Source organism: Cibotium barometz, chromosome 21, assembly GCF_041138505.1.
Source record: "Cibotium barometz isolate CiBa-2024 chromosome 21, ASM4113850v1, whole genome shotgun sequence".
NCBI lineage: Eukaryota > Viridiplantae > Streptophyta > Polypodiopsida > Cyatheales > Cibotiaceae > Cibotium > Cibotium barometz.
The window spans coordinates 8469568-8493431 of record NC_141066.1 but is presented as its reverse complement, the minus strand read 5'-3'; the positions used below and the strand labels follow the sequence as shown (position 1 = coordinate 8493431).

At 39.4% G+C, this 23864-nt stretch overlaps 1 protein-coding gene across 1 annotated transcript; it reads right to left on the bottom strand.

The window, feature by feature from the left end:
- Positions 1-856: 856 nt before the first annotated feature.
- LOC147626805 (uncharacterized) lies at positions 857-3255 on the bottom strand. Its single transcript, XM_086816096.1, is given in 3 exon segments — positions 857-2382; positions 2384-2720; positions 2896-3255. Coding segments are annotated over 3 exon segments (2031 nt in total). The 5' UTR covers positions 3254-3255; the 3' UTR covers positions 857-1046.
- Between the last annotated feature and the right edge of the window lie 20609 nt (positions 3256-23864).

The window sequence follows — 23864 nt, the reverse complement described above, 5'->3', positions numbered from 1 at the left end:
CACCATTCGGAGAATTATAAAAACAGTAAAAGTGACATTATCAAAGGGCAAGGACATTATAGATGGTAGAGCAGTGCAGTGGCATGTCTTCAAGAAGCTTGTGAAGACTTTCTTATAGACTTTATGAATGATTGGATAGAGATATAACACTTGTTACCAAGGTGAGGTACATATTTTCTATTCTTCTTATTTATTGCTCTTTCAATCTTGTTCTTTGTTATACACATAGTCTGTAACTTTTTATATACACTACCTCTGTCTAAGCCAAAGTTTCTCTTAAGCCAAAACATGATCTTATTTCCAAGTACGTGAGCCTGCAATTCAAATAAAGAAGGGTTGCACACCTTAAATCAATACACCATAGCATAACATAAGAAGAAGAAAATACCCAACTAAACAAGAACAAAAACATTGGTTGCTATGTCTCGCCCCCCCCACCCCTTGCCCGATGTATGTGGCTTCTTCTCTTACATGCAGTGTTTATGCTATATTCATAGTTTTTTCTCTTGGAACTACAAATAGCACCTATTACACTTTTGGACTTTTTCTTTATATATATATATATATATAAATAATCTTATCCCAAGTTCATAAGGTTTATCATGTATTAATGATTGTTCTTTCTTTTAGTTTATTAGCCCCTTTCTCGTTAATTGTCTTATAAATTATCACAACCCTTTTTTAATCCTTTCTGCCCAAGAGTTTCTACTAGAGTTGGAACATTTCTGGCTTTTAGCCTAGTTTTACCAACTCGTGATCCAAAATTCAAATTCTTATGTAGTCCTTATCAATATCAGAAAAAACAATGAGACGTGGGAAAAAAACAACAAATTTCCAAAAGCTCTAAACCCTTTGATCCAAAAAAAGGAGAGAAAACCAAAGTCGAGGATCGACCACTAAAAAATGAAAAATCCCCTCTATATCCTAACCAAAAGAGAACACGTCTGAGCATAAGAAGGACGTAACATTATCAAGGTAGTGTCACTGAATGCATACAACTAAAGAAAGTCATGAGTTGAATAAGAAAGTCATGAGCTAAATGCACCCTAGGCTGACTCTCCCATGTCTCGTTCGCCCAGCTCTCCCATGTCTACTTCGTTCACCTCTCCCCATGTTTCCTTGAGTTCCCGAATCTTCTCCTCTGCGTGACTCACCTTCAGGATCTCGTAGACACATTTCCATGCTGAATTTAAGGCCCCAACGATCCATGAATGGTGTACAGAAGACATCTCTCCTGCCGTGTGATAGCGGTCATTCATCTCTGGTGCTATCAGACCTGGAAACATGGATTTGAATTGGCCAGGTCCAAACAATGCAAACGCTCCTTGGCTATACTCATCCTGATCCCAATCTTGTATAAAGTATTGCCCAGCATACTGCTCTTGGAGGATCTCAAGGGGAACGTCATGCACCGTGGCTATGTTGGAGATGGCCAGCTGAACCAGTTGGGTGGTCTGTCCTGCAGCGAGGGATGATATGCGTGCTGCATCTTGAGCCCACGTATAGCTGGCAGTGAGCACCCCAGGTGCATCGAGATCATCAATACCGTAGCTCGGGTAGACGATTGTGCGAACGGGCAGATCGGTGGAGGATTGCCCTCCTTTGATGACGCGGTCCTTCATGACCTTATCGTCTTGCCACCATCTGGACTTGAATAGGAGGCCAATTTTGACGCTGGAATCCACATGTAGGGTCCTGATTGCTGTGCGTTTGGTGTAGGAGAAGCTGCACTGAGCAGTGTCTAGAGAGCGCAGCACAGCAGGAGGCAGTGTGTTGATGACATGGTCATAGGTGCGAGGTTCTGCCTCCGCAGCGACAAACACATGGATGCCGTCTTTGGAAGGCGATGAGAAGGCAATCTTGGTCACCTTCTTGTTCATTTCAGGCTTTGATTTGATGACGCTAACCATGGCACGTGCCAACCTGCTTGTTCCTCCTTCCACGCACTTCCACTCCACGCTGTGCTCCCCAGGATCGGTTGGTGAATCAAAATCAAAACTGTCCATGACCGCCTCACTGAAGGCATCGTCATAGTGACCGGTAGCACTGTCCAAGGTCTCCAGGTAGTCAATCAACTCTTGAGGGTACTTGATCTGCTGCTTATCGTCCATTGTGCGGAGATAAGCCCGGACGGAGAAGTGATCCAGCTCCATTAAAGCACGAAAGCCTTTATCAAAGTCGGCATGCAATATTTTCTTCAGCCTGTGGAAAGCATCGTGTAGCCATGTTGTGTACCACTCTTCCACATACTTATCATCCAGACCGCCTCCCTTACTTTTCCCGAAACACAGTGGATCAGCTGGCGCTTTCGACAACTCAGAGTTGGTCTTTCGAGTGGAGTTGTAGTAGAGAATGTTATTATCCACCGATAGGTGATAATCTGAGATTAATCTTCAGGTTGTCGTCTTTTGTGACTGAATTGAGATAGTTTGTGAGTGACCACTTTTCTGTGCCGATAACCCGATCCATGATCTTGATGGAAGGGAAGCGCATAGCACCGAAGTCGATGTAGTTCCACTTTTTTGCGGGGGCGCCATCGTAGGAATCAAAGTATCGAGTGAACACTCGACCACCCACCCTATTAGGGTTAGCTTCGAGTATTTGGTAGTTGGTAAAGCCCAGACTGTCTAGTATGAGCGCTGCATACAGACCAGCCATACCAGCCCCAATGATGCCTATCTTTAGTTCAGTGATCTCCTCAGGGATCCTGAGTGCACATTCTACAAGATAGACACACAAACAGCCAGTGTGAGTCAGAGTCTCTCTCTCCCCTACAAGATAAAATTATGTAGACAGTTTCGAATTGACCTGTGACAAGGAACCATTGATAATGTGACAAGGAACCATTGATAATGCATCACAACAATATCTAGTTCAGCTTGACTTATCTTTTACCTGAACGCCGGCCGATTTCTGCGGGCTGCTGAGATTTCTTGTGTTGCTGCACTAGCATCTTGGCAAAGGAGTCCCTAGTGAAGGCGACAGTATTGGGAGGAACAGATTGAGTACTATAAATATTGGGAGAAAAATAAGAACCTGCAAAGCGACCAGCACACAAGGGACGTAGGCAAGGGCTTATTATAGATGCTGAAATTAGATTAGACTGGGAAGCGGAGGTATTTCCCCCTACTCTCTTGCCTGCGGGCTCGTCAGAATGGAGTGATTGTTCATTCTTCCTACGAGGATCCATGGCTTGAGGGAAGGTAACTACGCACAGCAATACACTAGTTATATGATGAAGGTAACTACGCATAACAATACACTAGTTAAGGCAATAAAAGGTCTATGGGCTGCCAAGATGTGCCTTGATAAGCTGAGGGCGGAGGGCAGTTAGAGAGAAAAGTAATGTACAGAACCGAATGATGTGACTATTGCTTAATTTCTTCAACGAAGTACAAGCGATTATAATATTTGTCCTTCTGAACACCACGTCACATAGGGTTAGAGAGAGACTAAAGTTCTAAGAGAGAGGATAAAGTTCTTAGAAAGAGAGTAATGTACACTACAACCGGTGACTATTGCTTAATTTCTTCAAAGAAATACCTGCACGTTTATATGTTATAAAAGTTGTCCTCCCTCACATGTCAACATCATAGAGGGTTAGAGAGTGAATAAAGTTTTTAGAAAGAGAGTAATGTACGTAACTGAAATGATGTGACTATTGCTTAATTTCTTTAGTTAAGCACATGCACCTTTATATATTATAAAAGTTATCCTCCTCAGAGGAAATCCGAGAGAGTTATAGAGAGAAGAAACTTCTTAGAAAGAGAGTAATGTACACAACTGAATGAGGTCATGTCATGTCATCCTAACATGAAATCACTACTCTAAGAGGGATTCACACATTAAGAAGACACTTACACACTGCCACTCTCTAGGAGGTGGTTGAACACACACACACATCCTGTATGAAAGTTGTCATCCTGAATAGTTATATAACATTAGAAGTTATATTCACAATAGTTATATTATATCCTGAATAGTTATATTATAAAAGTTGTCATCCTGACATGACATCACTACTCTAAGAGGGATTCATACATTAGCAAGACACTTACACACTGCCACTCTCTAGGAGGTGGTTCACACACACACACACAAGAAATACTTGATCCCAACACTAGAAGATGAGGTCAAGGCACATATGGAGACCAAAATCATCGATAGCAATAACAACAATCCAATGTATACACAAGTGGAAGAGGCTGGGCTACTCGAGAGGTAGGGGAGTGAGAGCTTGTATCTTTGAGAGCTTGAGTGTGTGTGTGTGTGTGTGCTTGGGGTAAGCTTGCTTGATTCTTGCTTGTGCTAGATGTGGAGTGTGATTTAGAGAGAGAGAGAGAGAGAGAAGAGATGAATCTTAGCATCTCTCTCATGAGTGATTGGATTATGGAGATCCAACCATTGGTATGATAGAGCTTAAGGGTTAGACTTCTTTGAGGCTTCCATACCTACGATCAATGGATTTTCATGCTCGAGAGGGGTTTGGTGAACACAATTCTTGTTGTTGTGAAGCTATAACTTCCCTAAACAAGAAGAGGTGCCGTTGCCAAAAGACTTGACGAAGGTCAAATATGAAGAAGTGCCTTGATAAGCTAAGGGCAGAGAGTGGGTTAGAGAGAGAAGAGTAATGTACACAACTGAATGATGTGACTATTACTTAATTTCTGCAATGATGTACATGCATATTTACATACTATAAAATTTATCCTTTTGGCATCACATAGGGTTAGAGAGATAATAAAGTTCTTAGAAAGAGAGTAATGTACACTACAACTGAATGGTGTGACTATTGCTTAATTTCTTCAATTAAATACATGCACGTTTATATGTTATAAAATTTTCCTCCTGACATGACATCATAGAGGGTTAGAGAGAGAATAAAGTTTTTAGAAAGAGAGTAATATACGCAACTGAAATGATGTGACTATTGCTTAATTTCTTCAATGAAGTAAATGCACCTTTATATATTATAAAAGTTATCCTGCTCACATGAGATCACAGAGGGTTAGAGAGAGAAAAAAATTATTAGAAAGAGAGTAATGTATACAATTGAATGATGTAACTATTGCTTAAATGCTTCAATGAAGTTAATGATCCTTTATATATTATAAAAGTTATCCTCGTGACATGACATCTCTGCTTATGTCATCAGACACACATACAATATCCATATATTATTCTTACCCCTCTAAGAAGGCTTCACACATTAGCAAAAGACACTTACACACTACCACTATGTAGGAGGTTGGTCATTACCGAGAGTTATGCTGATAAATAGCTCGGCAAGGTACACTAGTAATAAATCAAAGAAAAATAACAAATCATTTAAGAAAATTAGAGACTTTTTTTGTGATTTTTGTGAAAGGTGAAATTTTGGTCCAGTGTAAGTGACCAATATGATACCTAGATGTGTGGAGATTGTAACCTTAGTCCTCTAGGCCTGATTAATAAGGGGATTTCTTGGGAAACCTACTCAAAAGACTTGCATCCATAGCCATGTATCCTCCATACCTTCTTTCAGAAAAGGATAAAGTGCTTCTCACCTCCCCTTCCACAATCCCCTTTCCATGTGAGACCACTACCCACCATATTGCTACTTTATTTGTGCTATCTGGACACTTCTCTTTCCTACCCTCATGCTAAAAAATGTACCTACTTCCCTATCACCTAGGAGTTTCTTTTTGTTATAATTAATCTTCCCTTTTGCTGGCTACTACTACCCCCTCCATGCTTCTCCTATTCTCTTAGAAAGATTAGAGTAATTTTTGTTAACTTATCGTTTCGTAATGTTGAGTTTGTGGATTAATATGGTTAATTAGGATTAGGGTCTTTTCTCTTTAAGTAGAGAAAGAATAATTTGTATTTGTAAATTGGGATTGAGAGAGAGGATCAATTATTCTTGTATATTGGGTATAGCACAAGCTACGGTTTTTGTAACTATGAGAGAAGCAGAACTTTTGTGAGAGTATAGAGGATTAAAGAGAGCTTTCATTAATTGTTCACATTAGTAGAGAGCTTAGTGTGCATGAGTAAAAATGATTATCTTCTCCTAATTTTGGTCTTGTTGTTCTTCCTTAGGGCTAATTTAGAGGATTAAAGAGAGCTTTCATTAATTGTTCACATTAGTAGAGAGCTTAGTGTGCATGAGTAAAAATGATTATCTTCTCCTAATTTTGGTCTTGTTGTTCTTCCTTAGGGCTAATTTAGAAGTCATGATATTAAGAATATTGTTTAAGTACAATAGTTACTCTTATAAAGGTAAACTGTTATGAAGATATATTAAAGAGAAGTTAAAAAGTACTATGAGAATTTATTGTCTCATAAAAAGAATGGAAAAAGGTTAAATTAGTTTCCAAAATCTATAATAATGTCTTTATGTAATTTTTATGTTAAATAAGGTGAAATAAAACTAATAATAAAGAATGAAACCAGATCTGACAAAAACAAGATGGATGAGGGTAGTGAGAAATTTTGCACTCATTGTGGAAAGTGGTGAATCTAGGACTCAGGTGGGTGAGGGCACGATTAGTAACCGGGGTTCTTGTACTATGTGTTACCCCCTTGGGATTGGTAACAGAATTATGGAACCCAAGTGGAGGTAATCCGCTTATGACAAGTGGTTATGGGCCCAAGGGTAGGTGGGCTGGAGCTCACTCCATCATACCAAACCATGGTGTGACTACTTTACATAAGTCTAGGAGAGACCCCTTTCAAACTACTTTACAAGGTCTCATCAAGGATTGCACATTCACAACAATGGCTGCATGCCATTTTCCAGATTCTCATGTGCCTTGACAACTTGGACTCTTGTATATGACATCACACTTGAACCTGATGGTTTTAGGACTTTCTAGAGGGTGACCCCCACCACACTCTTGCAAAGTCACATCACCATTATACGATGTTTGAATGCTCAAGAGGACTAGTGTGCAATTTCCTAGAGTCTTATGTGCCTTGAGAGCTCTCGTGAAATTGGAATCTTTTCCATTCTATCCTACTCAAAACTTGTCTACTAGTAGTAATGATACCTTGCACATGTGTGGGTGGCAACCCCTTCCACACTCTTGTAAACTCTCGTGAAATTGGAATCTTCTCCATTCTATCCTACTCAAACCTTATCTACTAGTAGTAATGATACCTTGCACATGTGTGGGTGGCAACCCCTTCCACACTCTTGTAAACTCTCGTCAACATCAAATGAGCGGATGGCAACCCATTCCACACACTTGCAAAATCTCATCAACATTGGATGAGTTTCAAATGTTTAATAGGATCCATCCACCATTTTTTAAAGTCTCATCTGCCTTAACAATGCACATAAAATTGGACTCTTTCCCATTCCATCATACCCAAAACTCATCCAATAATAATAAGACTTTCCACGTGTGGGTGGGGATCCTTTCCACACAACCTTGCATAGTCTTATGGCTTCAAACTAGGTTTGACAATTCATTAGGAAAAATTTGGACTTAAAAAGAATCATGTAAGAAGAGCGATGCCATCACTTTGTTACAAGAAAAAAGGGAGTCGTGGTGGTGAACCTTATGTATCTTACGTCAAAACCCAAACATATGACATACCATTAGAAAACCCTTGAAAAGCAGATTCTAAATCTACCACCTTTCAAAAATTTTGAGTTAATATGCTCAAGCTATGTCTTTCCCATTAAAAGGTAGATTCCCATGATTATGGCATCGATGTTATATACCATTAAAAATTCCTTGAAAAGTAGATTCTAAATCTACCACCCCTAACAAATTTGGAGTTGATATGCTCAAGTTATGTCTTCCCCACTAGAAGGTATATTGCAATGATTGTGACATTGACCATGTACTATAACCTTCGACAAATTTGGAGTTGATATGCTCACGTTATGTCTTCCCCACCACCACTAAAAGGCAGATGCTATCACAATCGTTAGAATCTACATTTTAGTGAGGAAGACATAACTTAAGCATATCAACTTTAAATTTATTTGAGGTGATAGATTTGTCACATCATTAAAAGGTAGATTTCAAGGATTGTGACATCCATGTACATGGATGTCACAATCGTTGTTAGAATCTACCTTTTAGTAGGAAAAACATAACTTGAGCATATCAACTCCAAATTTATCGGAGGTGGTAGATTTGGAATCTTATTTTTAAGGGCTTTCCAATTGTATTAACATGGATGCCAAACTCATGGGAATCGACATTTTAATGGGGAAGACACAATCATTGGAATCTACTTTTTAAATATCACATGTGGAGATTTTGATGTAAGATACATAAGGTTCACCACCATGACCTTTTTTTTTTATAGCAAAGTGATAGCATAGCTCTTCTTATTGGGCCCTTTTTTAGCCCAAATTTTATTTAATGTAACAACATGCACCATTTTGTAGCCGTATCATGTGCCTGGAGAGATACAATCATCACCCCTTTGTTCTTGACATAAACATGATCATCATCTTCTTTACCCTTGTGGGGTTGAGGGTCCTTTTATTTTTAGGTTATTCAAGCTCTCTATGCAAAGAGAGATCTTGTATGAATGTACAACTCTTTTATGAATGTAGAGATCTCTTTTGTATGGAGAGAGACATTTGCATAATGCATAAGAGATCTCTATATGTATAATTAATAAGAGCTTTCTAGCTCTCTATCTTTTGTCTATGTATAATTAATAGCAGCTCTTTATGCATAATTAATAAGAGCTCTCTAGCTCTATATCTTATCTATTCATACTTCTCTATGCCTAAGATATCTCCATGAATAATGAACAATAAGTCTCTATGGCATAAGATCTCTCTATGCATAATGAATAAGAACTCTCTACATATAGACCTCTCTAACTATTTATCTTCTCCCTTTTTTGTACTTTAATGTTACAACATTGTGTGATTTGGGACTTCTTTGAATTCATAGGTTTAGTCCTACATAGATCTCAAGATTTCTTATGCATAGAAAGTTGCCTACGCATCATAGAGAGATTTCTATTGACACTAGAGGGCATTTTTAAATAACAAAATCATGGTGATAAAAATGTTTGTTTTTAAAAATATTATGTATAAAAGGGGAAAAAAAGGCACTGTCTTTACTTGTAAATAATGGATTGGGAGGCAAGTTTTACTATTCCATAGATGCTACCAATGATATATCGCTTGTATAAAAACAAAAGAGGCACTCCCTTTTCCTAGCATTGTGAAAAATTGTGAGTGCCTATTTGTAGTAAATGACCTTCATTGCCACACACTTGAGCATAAATAATAGGGGTTACAAAAGTACATATCAAAACATTCTTCTATCAAATAGAATAAAGCTGTATATGAAAAGAACATTGAAACTAGTTGCACAGGCTGTTGCAATATTTAATGCACTTTTTGAATCATTGATCTCGACCAATCCACATCATTGATTAAACTAGCATTCCATTATAATTTTTTTGATCTTGTCTACACTCAAGAGTCCTGAGATTGAGTGTTGAATGCCGTGATCAAAGGACTTGAAGTAGTACCCAAAAGAGTTGGGCCATTCTCATCTAGCTCCTAGATAAGAATTGACATGGTGTGTTGTTTTTAGGAGTAATGAAATAGCTCATAAATGCCTCTAAGTCCTTAGAGCGAGAGAAAACCAGTGGTGTGAATAGTATAGAAGATACAGAAATCTTGAATCAACTAACTACTACCACACCGAGAGAATGATGATGTTTGGAGTGCCAATAATGCCAAAAACCCCACAACCATTAGCTTTTGCCAGTTACGCCTACCAATGGTGTAAACACAACTTACACAAGTAGGACAAGGTTATAGTTATAAATCCTTTTAGGGCATGGAGATCCCACCTCTAATGTTACCTCCTCAATCGGCCCACCAAGAACTAATCCTTCAAGCTTGGTAGAGACTGAGCTAACTATTGATTAGCCTCCTGCCAAATTTTTATCTCATAGGTAGACAGACAATAGTTGGCCACGAAAAGCGGTGACCATCATAGAACCCAACTTGGACATTTGATGCTTTTACATGCATTAGTGTGACCTCCCTAAAGAAAAAAGCATCAGGAGATTATAGATTAATTGTGAGATCCCTATCCCCACCGCACAACGGATTCGGGGTGCTAGTAACGGAAGAAGCATTTCTTGCGCGGGGCAGGGTCCCACACTCGGGGCCTCGCCCCCACGGATATCCGGACAAGAGACTAATCCGTCGGTTTTTCCAAAACCGAACCCGGAAAAACTTCCTTCACCCGAAAAGCAAGGGCGATTCCACCAGGATAACTCTTTACTCTAACGTAGTCAAGACCATTACTGATCAAGCTGATCCGCCGACTGCACCTATAAAGATACTCGGTCAGATCAAGGAAGAAACTTGCACTTGGATCATTGGGATCAACGCTTTTTTCCCCATTAAGAGGCATAGCCGTTGATTCCTATCCATAGAACAATTACTATCTGGGATTTACTTTATCTATCGTAAACAGAAATTGAGTCTCCATTTACAGATCCATCAGTCCAGCCTAACCCCATCCAGTCCCATGGGTTAGCCAACCGCCCAACCACTATAGTGATGGGATCCAATTAAGAATTTGGTTAGGTTTTGTCCCGAGTACCAAAGAAAAGAATTCCAAGGCCCCCTAGCCGGAAGTTCATGCAAACATAAAACTAGCCACACCACTTACACACCCAATATGAAATTGCCTTTTTCTTAGCATCAGCTAACTTTAAAACAATCCTTTAATGAAACCATTATGTCACTGATGACAATCATCAAAGTCTCTGGTTGAATCCTTATTTCCAGTCATTCATTCATCGGTATACTTATGGCATCATTGGCAACCAGAACGCTCACCACCTGTTCACTCAGGGGCCTTTTCCATAGTTTCTAGCTCATAGTAACCGGCAATATATTCACTCAGGGGCCTTTTCCATAGTTCCTAGCTCATAGTAAACGGCAATATATTCATATAATAGAATGGAATCTCCGTGGAAGATCAGCAAGATCAACCCACAGATCCATATAAAAGAGCCATGGACTCATCCGTTGAGGACCAGCAAGGTCAATCAACCAGATCCATGCCCGGTTTCAGAAAACAACTCTTATTCCTTGTTCCAATATCTTCCACGATGCACGTGTGGATATCTTCGGTGACCCAGAGCCCGAGCACCGTATGGTCAGCACCCTCTAGGATCCTTCGCAGGTGACCTAGCGCTTCACTCATAGGCCGCTTCTTTGGTCCCTCATCCACCGTACCGGAAGCTCACCATTTAAATCGAACCAAGGCTGGTCAAGACCTCGGTCGACCTTGCTACGCAAGACGTCCTCCATTGACTCTCCGTCAGCAGTTGCAACTTTATCAGTTAGGTCTCCATGACCTTAATCCATAAGATAGTCAAAATGCTTCCCCAGCATTCTTGACATAAAATAGTCATTTACAAACAGTCACAAAATACAGTTTCTATATCGAACTCTGTCTTTCCATATTATACCTCCTCAATCCACATTACTTATTATATCGACGACTCATTATTTCCCATACCCATTCACATTCATTATTCTTTATACGTCCTCAATCCACATTACTTATTCCACATTCCATTCATATGTATTCATTCTCATCCCTTTACTCATATCGACGATACATTATTTCCCATACCCATTCACATTCATTATTCTTTATACTCATCCATGCATACATCCATTTTCACATCCTCAATCATACATCCACATCTACATGCATACATCCATACATACACATTCACATCCATACATCCACATCCACATCTACATTCACATCCATACATCCACATCCACATTCATACATCCACATCTATATGCATAAATCCATACATTCACATCCACATTCACATCCATACATCCACATCCACATCTACATGTATACGTCCATATATACACATCCACATTCACATCCATACATCCACATCCACATCCACATCCACATCCACATTCATACATCCACATCCACATGCATACATCCATACATACACATCCACATTCACATCCATACATCCACATCCACATCCACATTCACATCCATACATCCACATCCACATTCATACATCCACATCTACATGCATACATCCATACATACTCATCCATTTTCATACATCCACATCTACATGCACATTCATACATCCTCTTTCTTATATCCACATCTACATGCACATTCACATCCATACATCCACATCCACATTCATACATCCACATCTATATGTATACATCCATACATACACATCCACATTCATATCCATACATCCACATCCACATTCATACATCCATATCTACATGCATACATCCATACATACACATCCACATTCACATACATACATCCACATCCACATTCATACATCCACATCTACATGCATACATCCATACATACACATCCACATTTGAAAAGATGCAGGGAGGAAGAGAGCTTAAGCTCTTGCAAGCACACACACACACTCACAAAACCCTAATAGAGAACACACAAGGTGAGAGACTGAAAATCTTCTTCTTCACTCAACACTCAACACACCATATACAAGAATAAGAGTACACATAATATGAAAGGTACTCAACCAATACATACACGGGTTCTCTATAGTGTGAACCTGACTAAATGAGCTGGCGCTATAACTATGCCAGTCTCTAGAATGGCTGTCACACAGCCTGTCATCCCACTGGCCGCATATCACCCAAGATCTCACCAACCATGCCAGTGGTGTAAGTATGGGGCCTATCCCCCAGGCGGGTCATCAGTGTCCACCGCCTCACTAGACGAGCTCGATATCTCAACACTCCCCCTCGAGCTCAACTCCATCTCATGTATACCAAGCAAAGCCCTAAATCTGCGGAGCTTCTCTGTACCCAATGCTTTGGTGAAGATGTCAGCTACCTGATCCTCTGTGCTGACATAAACAAGGTCAAGATCTCCTGCCAAGACCTTCTCTCTGATGAAGTGGTAGTGGACCTCTATGTGCTTCGTACGAGCATGAAAGACTGGGTTCCTGGGCCAACTGTATACTACTAATGTTGTCACAAAAAATGACAACTTGTCTATCCACTGATAGACCCAAATCTGCAAGTAGCTTTCTCAACCAAGCTACCTCACATGTTGCCATAGCAGCTCCTCTGTACTCGGCCTCTGTACTCGATAGAGCAACCGTAGGCTGCTTCTTGCTGCTCCAAGTCACATCAGCACTCCCCAAAGAAAACATGAATCCACTGGTAGATCTTCTATCTGAGATACTACCAGCCCAATCAGCATCTTTGTACCCATGTACACATATCTCTGTCCCAGTCTCATAGAATAGTCACAATGCAAAGTAGACTTCACATACCTCAGTATGCGTCTCACTGCATCCAAATGCGGTTTCTGTGGAACCTGCATAAACTGACTCACCAACCCAACAGCATAGCTCAAATCTGGTCTGGTGATCGTCATGTAGATCAAACTTCCTACTATGCGCCTATACATAGTAGGATCCTCCAGAATCTGCACTCAACTTGCCATTCTGATCCAATGGCACAGAAATAGGCTTACAGCCTGTCATACCATACTTGGACATGTTGAAGCCATACTGTCTCTGCAGTAATCCAATACCATGTGGTGACCTAATCACCTCAATGCCCAAGAAATATCTGAGCTCCCCCAGATCCTTCATCTCGAACTTCTATCTAAGCAAGATCTTTACATCAAAGGTCTCTGCATCATGATCCCCCGTAATGATCAAGTCATCTACATAGATGACAACAAGCACAACTCCTCTATCACCATGTCTCACATACAGCGAGAAATCTGCATTGGCTACATGAAAGCCAATAGTGACAAGATATTTAGAAATCTTGTCAGACCATGCTCTTGGTGCTTGTTTTAAGCCATACAAGGCTTTCTTCAACCTGCAAACATGCTCGAGGTGACTCACATCCTCATAACCAGGTGGCTGCAACATATACACCTCTTCTTGCAAATCCCCATGCAAGAATGCATTCTTTACATCCATCTGATGTAAAGACCATTGCTTTGATGCAGCCACTGCTATCACAACTCTCACCGTTGCCATCTTGGCAACTGGGCTGAAAGTTTCCTCATAATCAATGCCATATGTCTGCGCATATCCTTTGGCTACCAATCTAGCCTTGTACCTGTTTATGCTTCCATCACTGTTATGTTTAACTTTGTACACCCACTTGCATCCAATGGCTTTCTTACCTTCAGGCAATTGCACTAAATCCCAAGTTTCATTTCCATATAGTGCATCCATCTCCTCATCCATAGCTTTCTCCCAACACACATTTCCAACAGCCTCATCAATGCATGTAGGCTCTACAACCTGCACAACCTTTGCCATATATGCATAGTGATGTGCCACATAACCATCATATGTAAATGTCTGCACAGGGTTCTTCACTCTCCCTGATCTTCGCAGCTTTTCATTCATGGCTTCCATAGCCTTCTTTACACCAAGTGTTCTCATAGCTGGGATCCCAAGCTCCTCATCAAGGCTCATATCTGAGCCACTAGACTCTCCATCAACATGAGAATGCCCTGCAGAAATGTCAGGCATACCAAGGGGCTCAACCACTTTCTCTTTTCCTTTACGTGATGTACTAATCACATTTGCAAGACTGGTATTATGATGCAGCCTGCCACTCCATGGTCTATCAATAGACCCACTAGATGAGGACTCTCCTGGTCCACTCAAAGACTGTGATTGCTGACCTGCATTCTGTGCAACCACACTTCCACTCACATCAGCCCCAACAGCTTCCCATAGATATGGTCTTCGTAGGACCCCATACATCTGAATGCACAACATCTAGTGCATTTCTGCTCACATATCTGTTACGTGGAAACACATGCTTTGTTTGCTTCCCAAATTGGCATGCTTCACATATTTTTTGCATACCTTCCACTTTGAATTTTGGCAGCCCTGTCACAATTCCTTTTGTCTGCATAGACTTCAATCTCTGCACATTTACATGTCCAATCCTTTTATGCCAAATGTCTGTGTTTGCAACAATCCCCGAACCATTTGCAAACATTGCAGCACTTATCTCAGGCATGTCTACATCCAACGTAAACATTCTTCCCACTCTGTTGCCTTTTGCAACCAACCTGCACTTGTCTTTAAAATCTTCAACATAACATCCATCAGGGTTAAACCGAACCTGCAAACCCTGCTCAATCATCTGGCCAACTGAAACCAGATTCTTTGTTATGTTCGGTACATGAAGTACAACTGCAAGGTACTTCACTTTGCCATCCCGCATAGACAATGGCACATCTCCAACATGGGCAATTGGATGAGCAGTGTCATCCCCTGTTTCCACAAAACCTAGTCTTTCCGGGTTTTTCATCTCCTTGAACCACTCCCCATGACTTGTCATGTGGTTCGAAGCACCTGAATCCACATACCATACATTATCTTTTTGTGCTGCATCAACATTTTCAGACATGGCATTCACGACATGCTGCATAACAAACAACCTTTCATTATCCTCATTATTTCTGCTTGAGGATGCATAGTTGTTTTGCTGCACTTTCCCATTTTGCATATTAGCCTACTTCTTATAACATTCTACCTGCACATGTCCAGGCTTACCACAATAATAGCATTCACGTGCATCATTATACTGCCTTTGCCAATTTCCACGGCCTCTTTGACTCCCCTTGCCTCTGAATTTGCCTCTTCCACTTGCGTGTTGTTGTTGTTGTTGATTCTGGGACTGTTGTTGTTGCTGCTGCTGGCCATAATTCTGATTACCTGTTCGGCCACCTCCTTGACCACGTCCACGGCCTCCTCTACCTCGTCCTCTTCCTGAACTCGTGTAGAAGGCCTGTTGCTCTGAACTGTTTTTGCTTTGTGAAGACTGTTGGTCTTCACCCAAGTTCTTCTCTTCGATAATCAGCATAGACACCAAATCTGTAAAGTTGGGAATGTTTTTTCGAGTCTGAATAGACGTCTTGAACGCCTTGTATTGTGGCCCGAGACCACGTAGACAGACCTCCACCTTGTCATCATCATCTACTGACACACCAATAGATGCAAGGGATTCCACAATACCCTTTATCTTCAATGCATAGTCATTCACAGACATGCTCTTTTTCTCCACAGTATGAAGCTCATTCTTCAACTGTATCTTGCGTGCCTTGGTATTTGTTTCATAAAGCTTTACCAAGGTGTCCCACGCCTCCTTGGGGGACTTGGCATCCTGAATGTGCCCAATCATGGTGTCCTGTATAATAATGGAGAGCCAATACATGACTTTCATGGCTCCTTGGTTCCAGTCTTTAAACTCTTTCACATCTGCAGCAGTCGGATTTATATCCGGTATCTCCGATGCCTCTTCATGCTCACCTTCTATGTAGTCCCAATAGCCCTTTCCCATCAGGAAATTCGTCAACCTGAATCTCCAAGCATGGAAGTTATTCTTATCTAGTTTCTCAGCCACAATCTGAGTTATCCCATCATTTGACATCTTGCCAAACACACAGTTTTACCCCAGAAACTGCACTCTGGTTTTTCTGCACAAACTGCTGTATTTTCTGCATAGCGATACTGTAGTACTCTCAAATGTCACAACCAGTGACTTCAATGTGCATACATACACCCAATGGCAACTGTAGACCTCTTTGCAGCACCCACAGTGTCTGTACAGTCAATCTGTCTTCCTGCAGTTCTTAAAACAGAGTTCTGCAGAGAATCGATGACTTACCCGCAGTGCTCGAAATCGCCTGCTTTCTGAAAAATGGAGGTCCAGACGCGCCTGAAACGCGTTTTCAGCCTAGAAAACATTGTCCGATAGGACGATATAGTTTCCCTATAGCTTTACTCCCGCGCGAAGAAAGCTCCTCAATCAGAGATTGTTGCCGGTGCCTCCCGTAGAGCTCCCGACAAGGGTGTAGTCACCAACACAAATAGGGAAGAGTAGTTGAAGCTCTTACCCTCGTACCGCTTCCTATGGTTCTCTTGCTTGCAGCTCAGCCCTTAGCACAAACCAGGCTCTGATACCATGAAAAGATGCAGGGAGGAAGAGAGCTTGAGCTCTTGCAAGCACACACACACACTCACAAAACCCTAATAGAGAACACACAAGGTGAGAGGCTGAAAATCTTCTTCTTCACTCAACACTCAACACACCATATACAAGAATAAGAGTACACATAATATGAAAGGTACTCAACCAATACATACACGGGTTCTCTATAGTGTGAACCCGACTAAATGAGCTGGCGCTATAACTATGCCAGTCTCTAGAATGGCTGTCACACAACCTGTCATCCCACTGGCCGCATATCACCCAAGATCTCACCAACCATGCCAGTGGTGTAAGTGTGGGGCCTATCCCCCAGGCGGGTCATCAGTGTCCACCGCCTCACTAGACGAGCTCGATATCTCAACAACAGTCACATCCATACCTCCACATCCACATCCACATTCACATCCATACATCCACATCCACATCTACATGCATACATCCATACATACACATCCATACATCCACATTCACATCTACATCTACATGCATACATCCATACATACCTATCCACATTCACATCCATATTCTCACCCTATTATAACCCATATACATCTTATCCCATCACATACACTTCTTACCTCATCCCATACACATCCTATCACTTCTTAACTCATCTTATCACATCCTAACTCATCTCATATGCATCTTATCACATCTTATCACTTCCCATATCTTTTATGCATACCTCTATGCATGAAATTCAATTATGCTAAAAGTAACACTTTTACAATAAAATATTCATCTTTTATGCATACCTCTATGCATGAAATTCAATTATGCTAAAAGTAACACTTTTACAATAAAATATTCATCTTTTATGCATACCTCTATGCATGAAATTCAATTATGCTAAAAGTAACACTTTATAATAAAATATTCATTTTTTATGCATACCTCTATGCATGAAATTCAATTATGCTAAAAGTAACTCTTTTATAATTAAAAAAAGATGAATTTTCTTTTACTAATTTCTAAAAATTTTGCCATAACCTCCTTTGTATGGCTAACCATTTTTCAATTTTCTACGTCTTTAAAACTAATTAAAAGTACACCCATATTGAAATTATCCTAAAGTAAATATTTTTTTTCACTTAATTGAGATAAACATTATAAGAATTTGACATTAATCACTTAACCATTCACCTAGGATAGAGAATGGTTGGTTTTGTTAGAGAAGAGAGGGGAATGCCTTTTGCAATGAGGCCTAACATTATAGAGAAGACATAAAGCATAAAAACCATTTAAAACCATAAAAATCCATAAAATAATTGAAAAAAAGAAGAATCACCAACTTACTAATGACTTTGATAGCTTTCCTTTGGCTTGATGGTTTGAGGGTTCAACTCTTGTTTGAACAAGAGTGGCCAACCAATCTTTGGAAGAGGGAAATGTCAAAAACTAATGAATTATTAACAAATTCATAGTTCTTGGCTTGGGTGGAGTAGAGTAACAATGCATTAGACATTGTTAAGTTTCAACAAAGGGGAAGGCCTCTATTTATAGGAAAAAGTGAGCTCCTAACCAAACAAACTGATTCTAGAATTTTTCAACTCAGTTTGGTCAATTTTTGACCATTTTTAGGTCAGTTGAGCTAACTTTTTGCAACTAGACTTGAATTAGGAGAGAGGAGAGATGAAATATCTCAATTTTTATGAGTTTAAAACTCATTCAAGCATGTGAAATATGCACCTCCTTTAATGGACTCCCCTTCCTTACATATGTGTCAAAATGGAATCATTATACCTAAAATATCTCATATTTTTAATATTGCTCATAGTTTTTTACTAATAAACCTTGTACATTTTCAACTCTTCATCTTATGTGAGTATTTACTCATTTTTGGATACCCAAAATATCTCATTTTTTTGATATTGCTCATAGTTTTTTACTAATAAACCTTGTACATTTTCAGCTCTTCATCTTATGTGAGCATTTACTCATTTTTGGATACCCAAAATATCTCATATTTTTGATATTACTCATAGTTTCTTACTAATAAACCTTGTACATAGTCAACTCTTCATCTTATGTGAGCATTTACTCATTTTTGGGTATCATCTTTTACAAAATTGGATTTATCTCCTCCCCACACATGGATTGATCTTATTGGTCCATAGGAACCTTAATTGGATCATAATCCAAAAATTTCTAAAAATCTAGACCCTTAGGCTAAGGTCCTTCATACCCATTTCCAATTAATTCCAATTGCACATTAGAAAGTTCTTTTTGAATTTCTGTTTCAGGGGAACTTATTTTAATAAGATGAGTTATTTTTCTATCCAAAAATATTCATAATCTGAATATTCTCTCTCTAAAAATGAAAACGAAATACCATTAAATGTGGTGACAAGGGCCCAAGGCAAGCAATCTCAAGATTGGGTAGCCCTATCCACTACTTCATCTGCATCAAAAACCTCTAAAAGAAAAAAAGGAAAAATAAAGTGCACAACTTGTAATAAAGGGGAGGCATAAGTCGTGCCAAATGAGCCTACATCTAAAACATTTAAGCTAAGAACTTCCCAAAGTTCCAAGGTGGCAAAGGAAATGACGGAAAGGGACCACACTGACATACCAGGCTACTTTGAGATGGAGGATGAACTAGAATCCTCTACTCAAACTACCTTAGAAGAAGAGCGGGGACTAGAAAACCCTAATGAGCCAATCCTAATAGATAGAATAGCAATACTTAGGGAGAAAGCTCAGAGAGCGTCACCAAGCCCATAGGGATGAGAGATGAAGACAAACTAGGAATCCAATGGATGATCCTAGATACTCTGAGATCAAAGATGTTTTGGAACCTCTCATTGAGATTAATTTAGACAAGGAGCGAGGGACAAAAAGCAATGATGGATCGACCCTAATAGATTGATGGATTGAACGAATGAACTCTTGGAAATGGCTAAGAAGGTAGTGGAAGGACACAACTCAACAATCAAGAATGAGGAACCCTTTTCCAAGAACCAAAGTAGTGGAGGAACCTACACGGAGATCAAATCTTGAGGTTAAATGCAGCATATGATTTGGTACTATGAACCTAGCAGAGGGACCAATAGATTTCCACAAAAGACTCATAGACCGAGACTCCTACAACCAATCGTGCAGTTTTGATCGTGTCACCTTTTCAAATCGACAACACCAGAATCACTCAATCTCGATCCCAGATCGCGATCATCTAGTCTCGATCGCGTCGACTTGGGGCACTTGCCACATGTGGCCCATCAATACACTTGGATCTCTATACAATGTTATAGACCCTAGCCAGTGAGCATTCATGCTAGCATTCTCACCACAGATAGACAAAGCTTTATGAGATCGCTTTGCCTTGATTTTCCTCCTCACACACAATCTTAACGTGCACCCCAACAATGCGCCTCAATTATCTAATTTATTCACTCAAGTAGTCGATTTGCTAATAAAAACAGAGACCTACACCAAAATAAGGGATCCCCCCATACATCTCATACCAAATCACCACAGACAGAGTAAGGTACTTGTGATTAGAAGAATTGCAATGGGTTGAGCTAAAGTTCCATGTTAAGGGTGGCCATAGAAACAAGGCCTATTACATAATGGTGACATTCCCCGACTACTAAAGATTAGTACTTGAGAATGAAAATGCTAGAGCATGCTCCTAGACAAGGTAGGATTGCTTAACTTTTTCAGGTTACCACCTTGGGGGATGGATTTCCTCAGATGCTTCTAGGCTATGGCAACCTATGACCGGACCACAAAGGCATTTTATGTGGACCTACTTCAAGGTCTAGGTAGGAATTTCATGTGGACTTAGTCCAAGGTCTAGGTGGGTAGAAGGTGATATTGAGGTTGACAATGGAAGCCATGTAGAATGCATTAAGATTTCCTAGTGTTGGCCATGCATGGGTCAAGTATAACACTATGGAGATGGAAAGTGTGGTGTTATTTGGTTTCATAAAGCTTTAAAAAGCCCCAATGGCAAGCCTAAGCCTTAGTCATCCTCACCAAAGACATTTGCACTTATTTCTCATTTTACAAACCCAACCGCTTCCAAAAGTATACATTGGCATCCTTCTAAAATTCTACACGGCTTACAAGGAGCATGATATAGAAGCTGCAATCCTTTTTTTTTAAATTTATATACAAGGAATTAGAGAAGTGTTGACTCTATGAGGGGCATGTCTACTTCTCACAAGAATAATCCATGTGAGGCTAGAGGAACTATAACAATTGCCTGCTCTAATGGAGAGACACTTTGAGGGGTAAACCTGCACACAAAAATCTCCACATAGGTAACACAAGGGAGAAGAGAAGAGGAACTAGGCTCCCTAGTGACAAAGAAGGCCCGAGTAGAAGGAGAAGAACAAGGTATAGCTAAAAAGACTCTCGGGTCAAGGCGGGTAGGAGGAAGAAAGTCTTCCTCTGGAGTGTGGACTTTGTCATGACATCTGAATGAGTGTAATTTTGAACATTTAATGTGGGAAAACTTTGGCCAAAACTTTTTTATTAGAATATGAGTTTATGCATATATTAATTTTTATGCTAAAAGTGAATATTTGAGCATTCTCATTTCTTTGAAAATGCAGGGAAGCTATGGCACAATTTTTAGAAAATGGATTTGAATTTATGCACAATAAATATTATATTAAGAGTCAAAAATTGAGTATTTTCATTTCATAGAAAATGTGGGAAAGCTATGGTAAATTTTTTAGAAAATAAATTAAAATTTATGCATAATAAATTTTATATTAAAAGTGGAATTTTAGGCATTCTCATTTCATAGAAAATATGGGGAAACTATGGCAGAATTGTTATCATTAGGAAATGAATTTACGCATAATAAATTTTATGCTAAAAGTAGAGTTTTGAGCATTATTCATTTTCTAGAAAATAAAGAAGGCAAATTGTCTAGATTCATTCAATTTATGATAATTGTGGAAACTATTATGAATATAATTCATTTAGATTAAAATGGATTAGTAGGTGTGCATAAATATTTTACGCTAAAAGAGGGATTTCCATGATATTTTATTTTGGGAAAATAGAGAATGTGAGAATATTCATAGAAATGCATCAAGAAAACATGGATAAATTTTAATCAGAAAGAGGAATCATGAACATATTTAACTTTTGGAATTATGAAGTATGCGTCTAGAATCTCGAAAAGAAATAGAATCTTGGGTACATTCTGAATGGGAAAGGGGATTTCCCAGAAAAAGATCAGAAACACGCTTAGTTGGATGAATATAAATACTTGTGACTGACTTATTCCTAGATTCCCTAAGAAACGAATCTAGAATTCTTGAAAGAATCGAGGATCCAAAAGGGAAACATAAATCTAGAATTAATTAAATTAAGTCGAGAAAAAGTTACCTTTAACTAAGCCAAGTAATGGCCGAGACTTAGAAAGTTCTGTCTCAGTATGAAAAGTAGAGTAACCATACTTTTTAACCTGGTTGATTGTGGAACAAAGATTCTGATGACTAGATCAAGGAAAGTTGATAATCAAACCTGATTCGCTCAAAGAAAAAAGAGACCATCTTGTTCGTAGAAATTCGATTGATGTGGAGTGATGTGTGAATTGTTTTTTGAAGAGGCTTGCCAATGTGAGGTTTCTGGAGACAAATTTGGAGTGATGTTTTCTTTTTTTGTCACTGTAAGTTTTCTTAATCTTAGTATTTGTTTTTCAAATCATGGCATCACAATCTCAACTTGTTCACTCCAAGAAGAAGTCCAAAACCTCACTCTAGCGTAGTCAAAAGCCTTAACTAACCAAATTGATCTGACTGAACCCGTAAGTCCCATAGTCAGAAATCATCTGGTCTTGGTTAGAGCCTCCCTCTCCTATAAATAGAACATGAATCCTTTGAAAAAAATAGGAGAATTTTACTATACTAGAATTATGCTGAAATAATGCTAATTTGTACTATTCTCTAAAATTCTCTCCAAATTGAAGAAATTGGAGCTTCCCTCTTTCTTCAATCCACATTGGTGGCTCCATCAACATACTAAACCAATTGATTGGTTGGGGGCCTCTACCGTGAACAAAGAATCAAGCAATTTGTAAGGTAAATGGTGAATTTTGATCTTTTCTATAATTTCTCAATGTTTCTCTCTTCTCAACCCCTCTCAAGCTTGAGAAGCTTAATTGGGAATGGTTTTTGAATGATATTGAAGTTAATTGATGAATGGTAGTAAAGAATTACATAAATTGATGAATGCTATTGAAGTTAATTGATGAATGATAGTAAAGAATTACATAAATTTCCATTTATGCTTATGGATTGATGTGGGTGATATGTGAAATGATGTGGAGTGATGTGTGGAAGGATTTGAAATGTGTGGATTGATATGGATTGATGTGGAGTGATGTGTGGGATGTGTGGATTGATGGGGATTGGTGTGGGAATGATGTTGGATGATGTAAATGAATATGGGAATGATGTGGGATAATGTGAATGGATGTGCGATGATGTGAATGAATGTGGGAATGGTGTGGGATCATGTGAACTGATGTGGAATGATGTCATGTGAATTAATGTGGAATAATGAAAAATGATGTGGAATGATGAGAAACAATGAAGAATGATCTGGAATGATTAGAATTTTTCTTGGAAACTATATTTGTATGTGAAAACCTATTTTTTTAAAGATTGTTTTATGTCAAGAATGTTGGAGAAAGCATTTTGACTATCTTATGGAATGAGGTCGTGGACCTAGGTTGAGAATGTTGCAACAGCCACATGGAGAGTCAAAGAAGGATGTCTCGCGTGGCAAGGTCGGCCGACCCCAGCCTCGGTTCCACGGTTAAAATGGTGAGCTTTCGGTTGATGAGGGACCAAGGAAGCGGCCTATGAGTGAAGCGCTA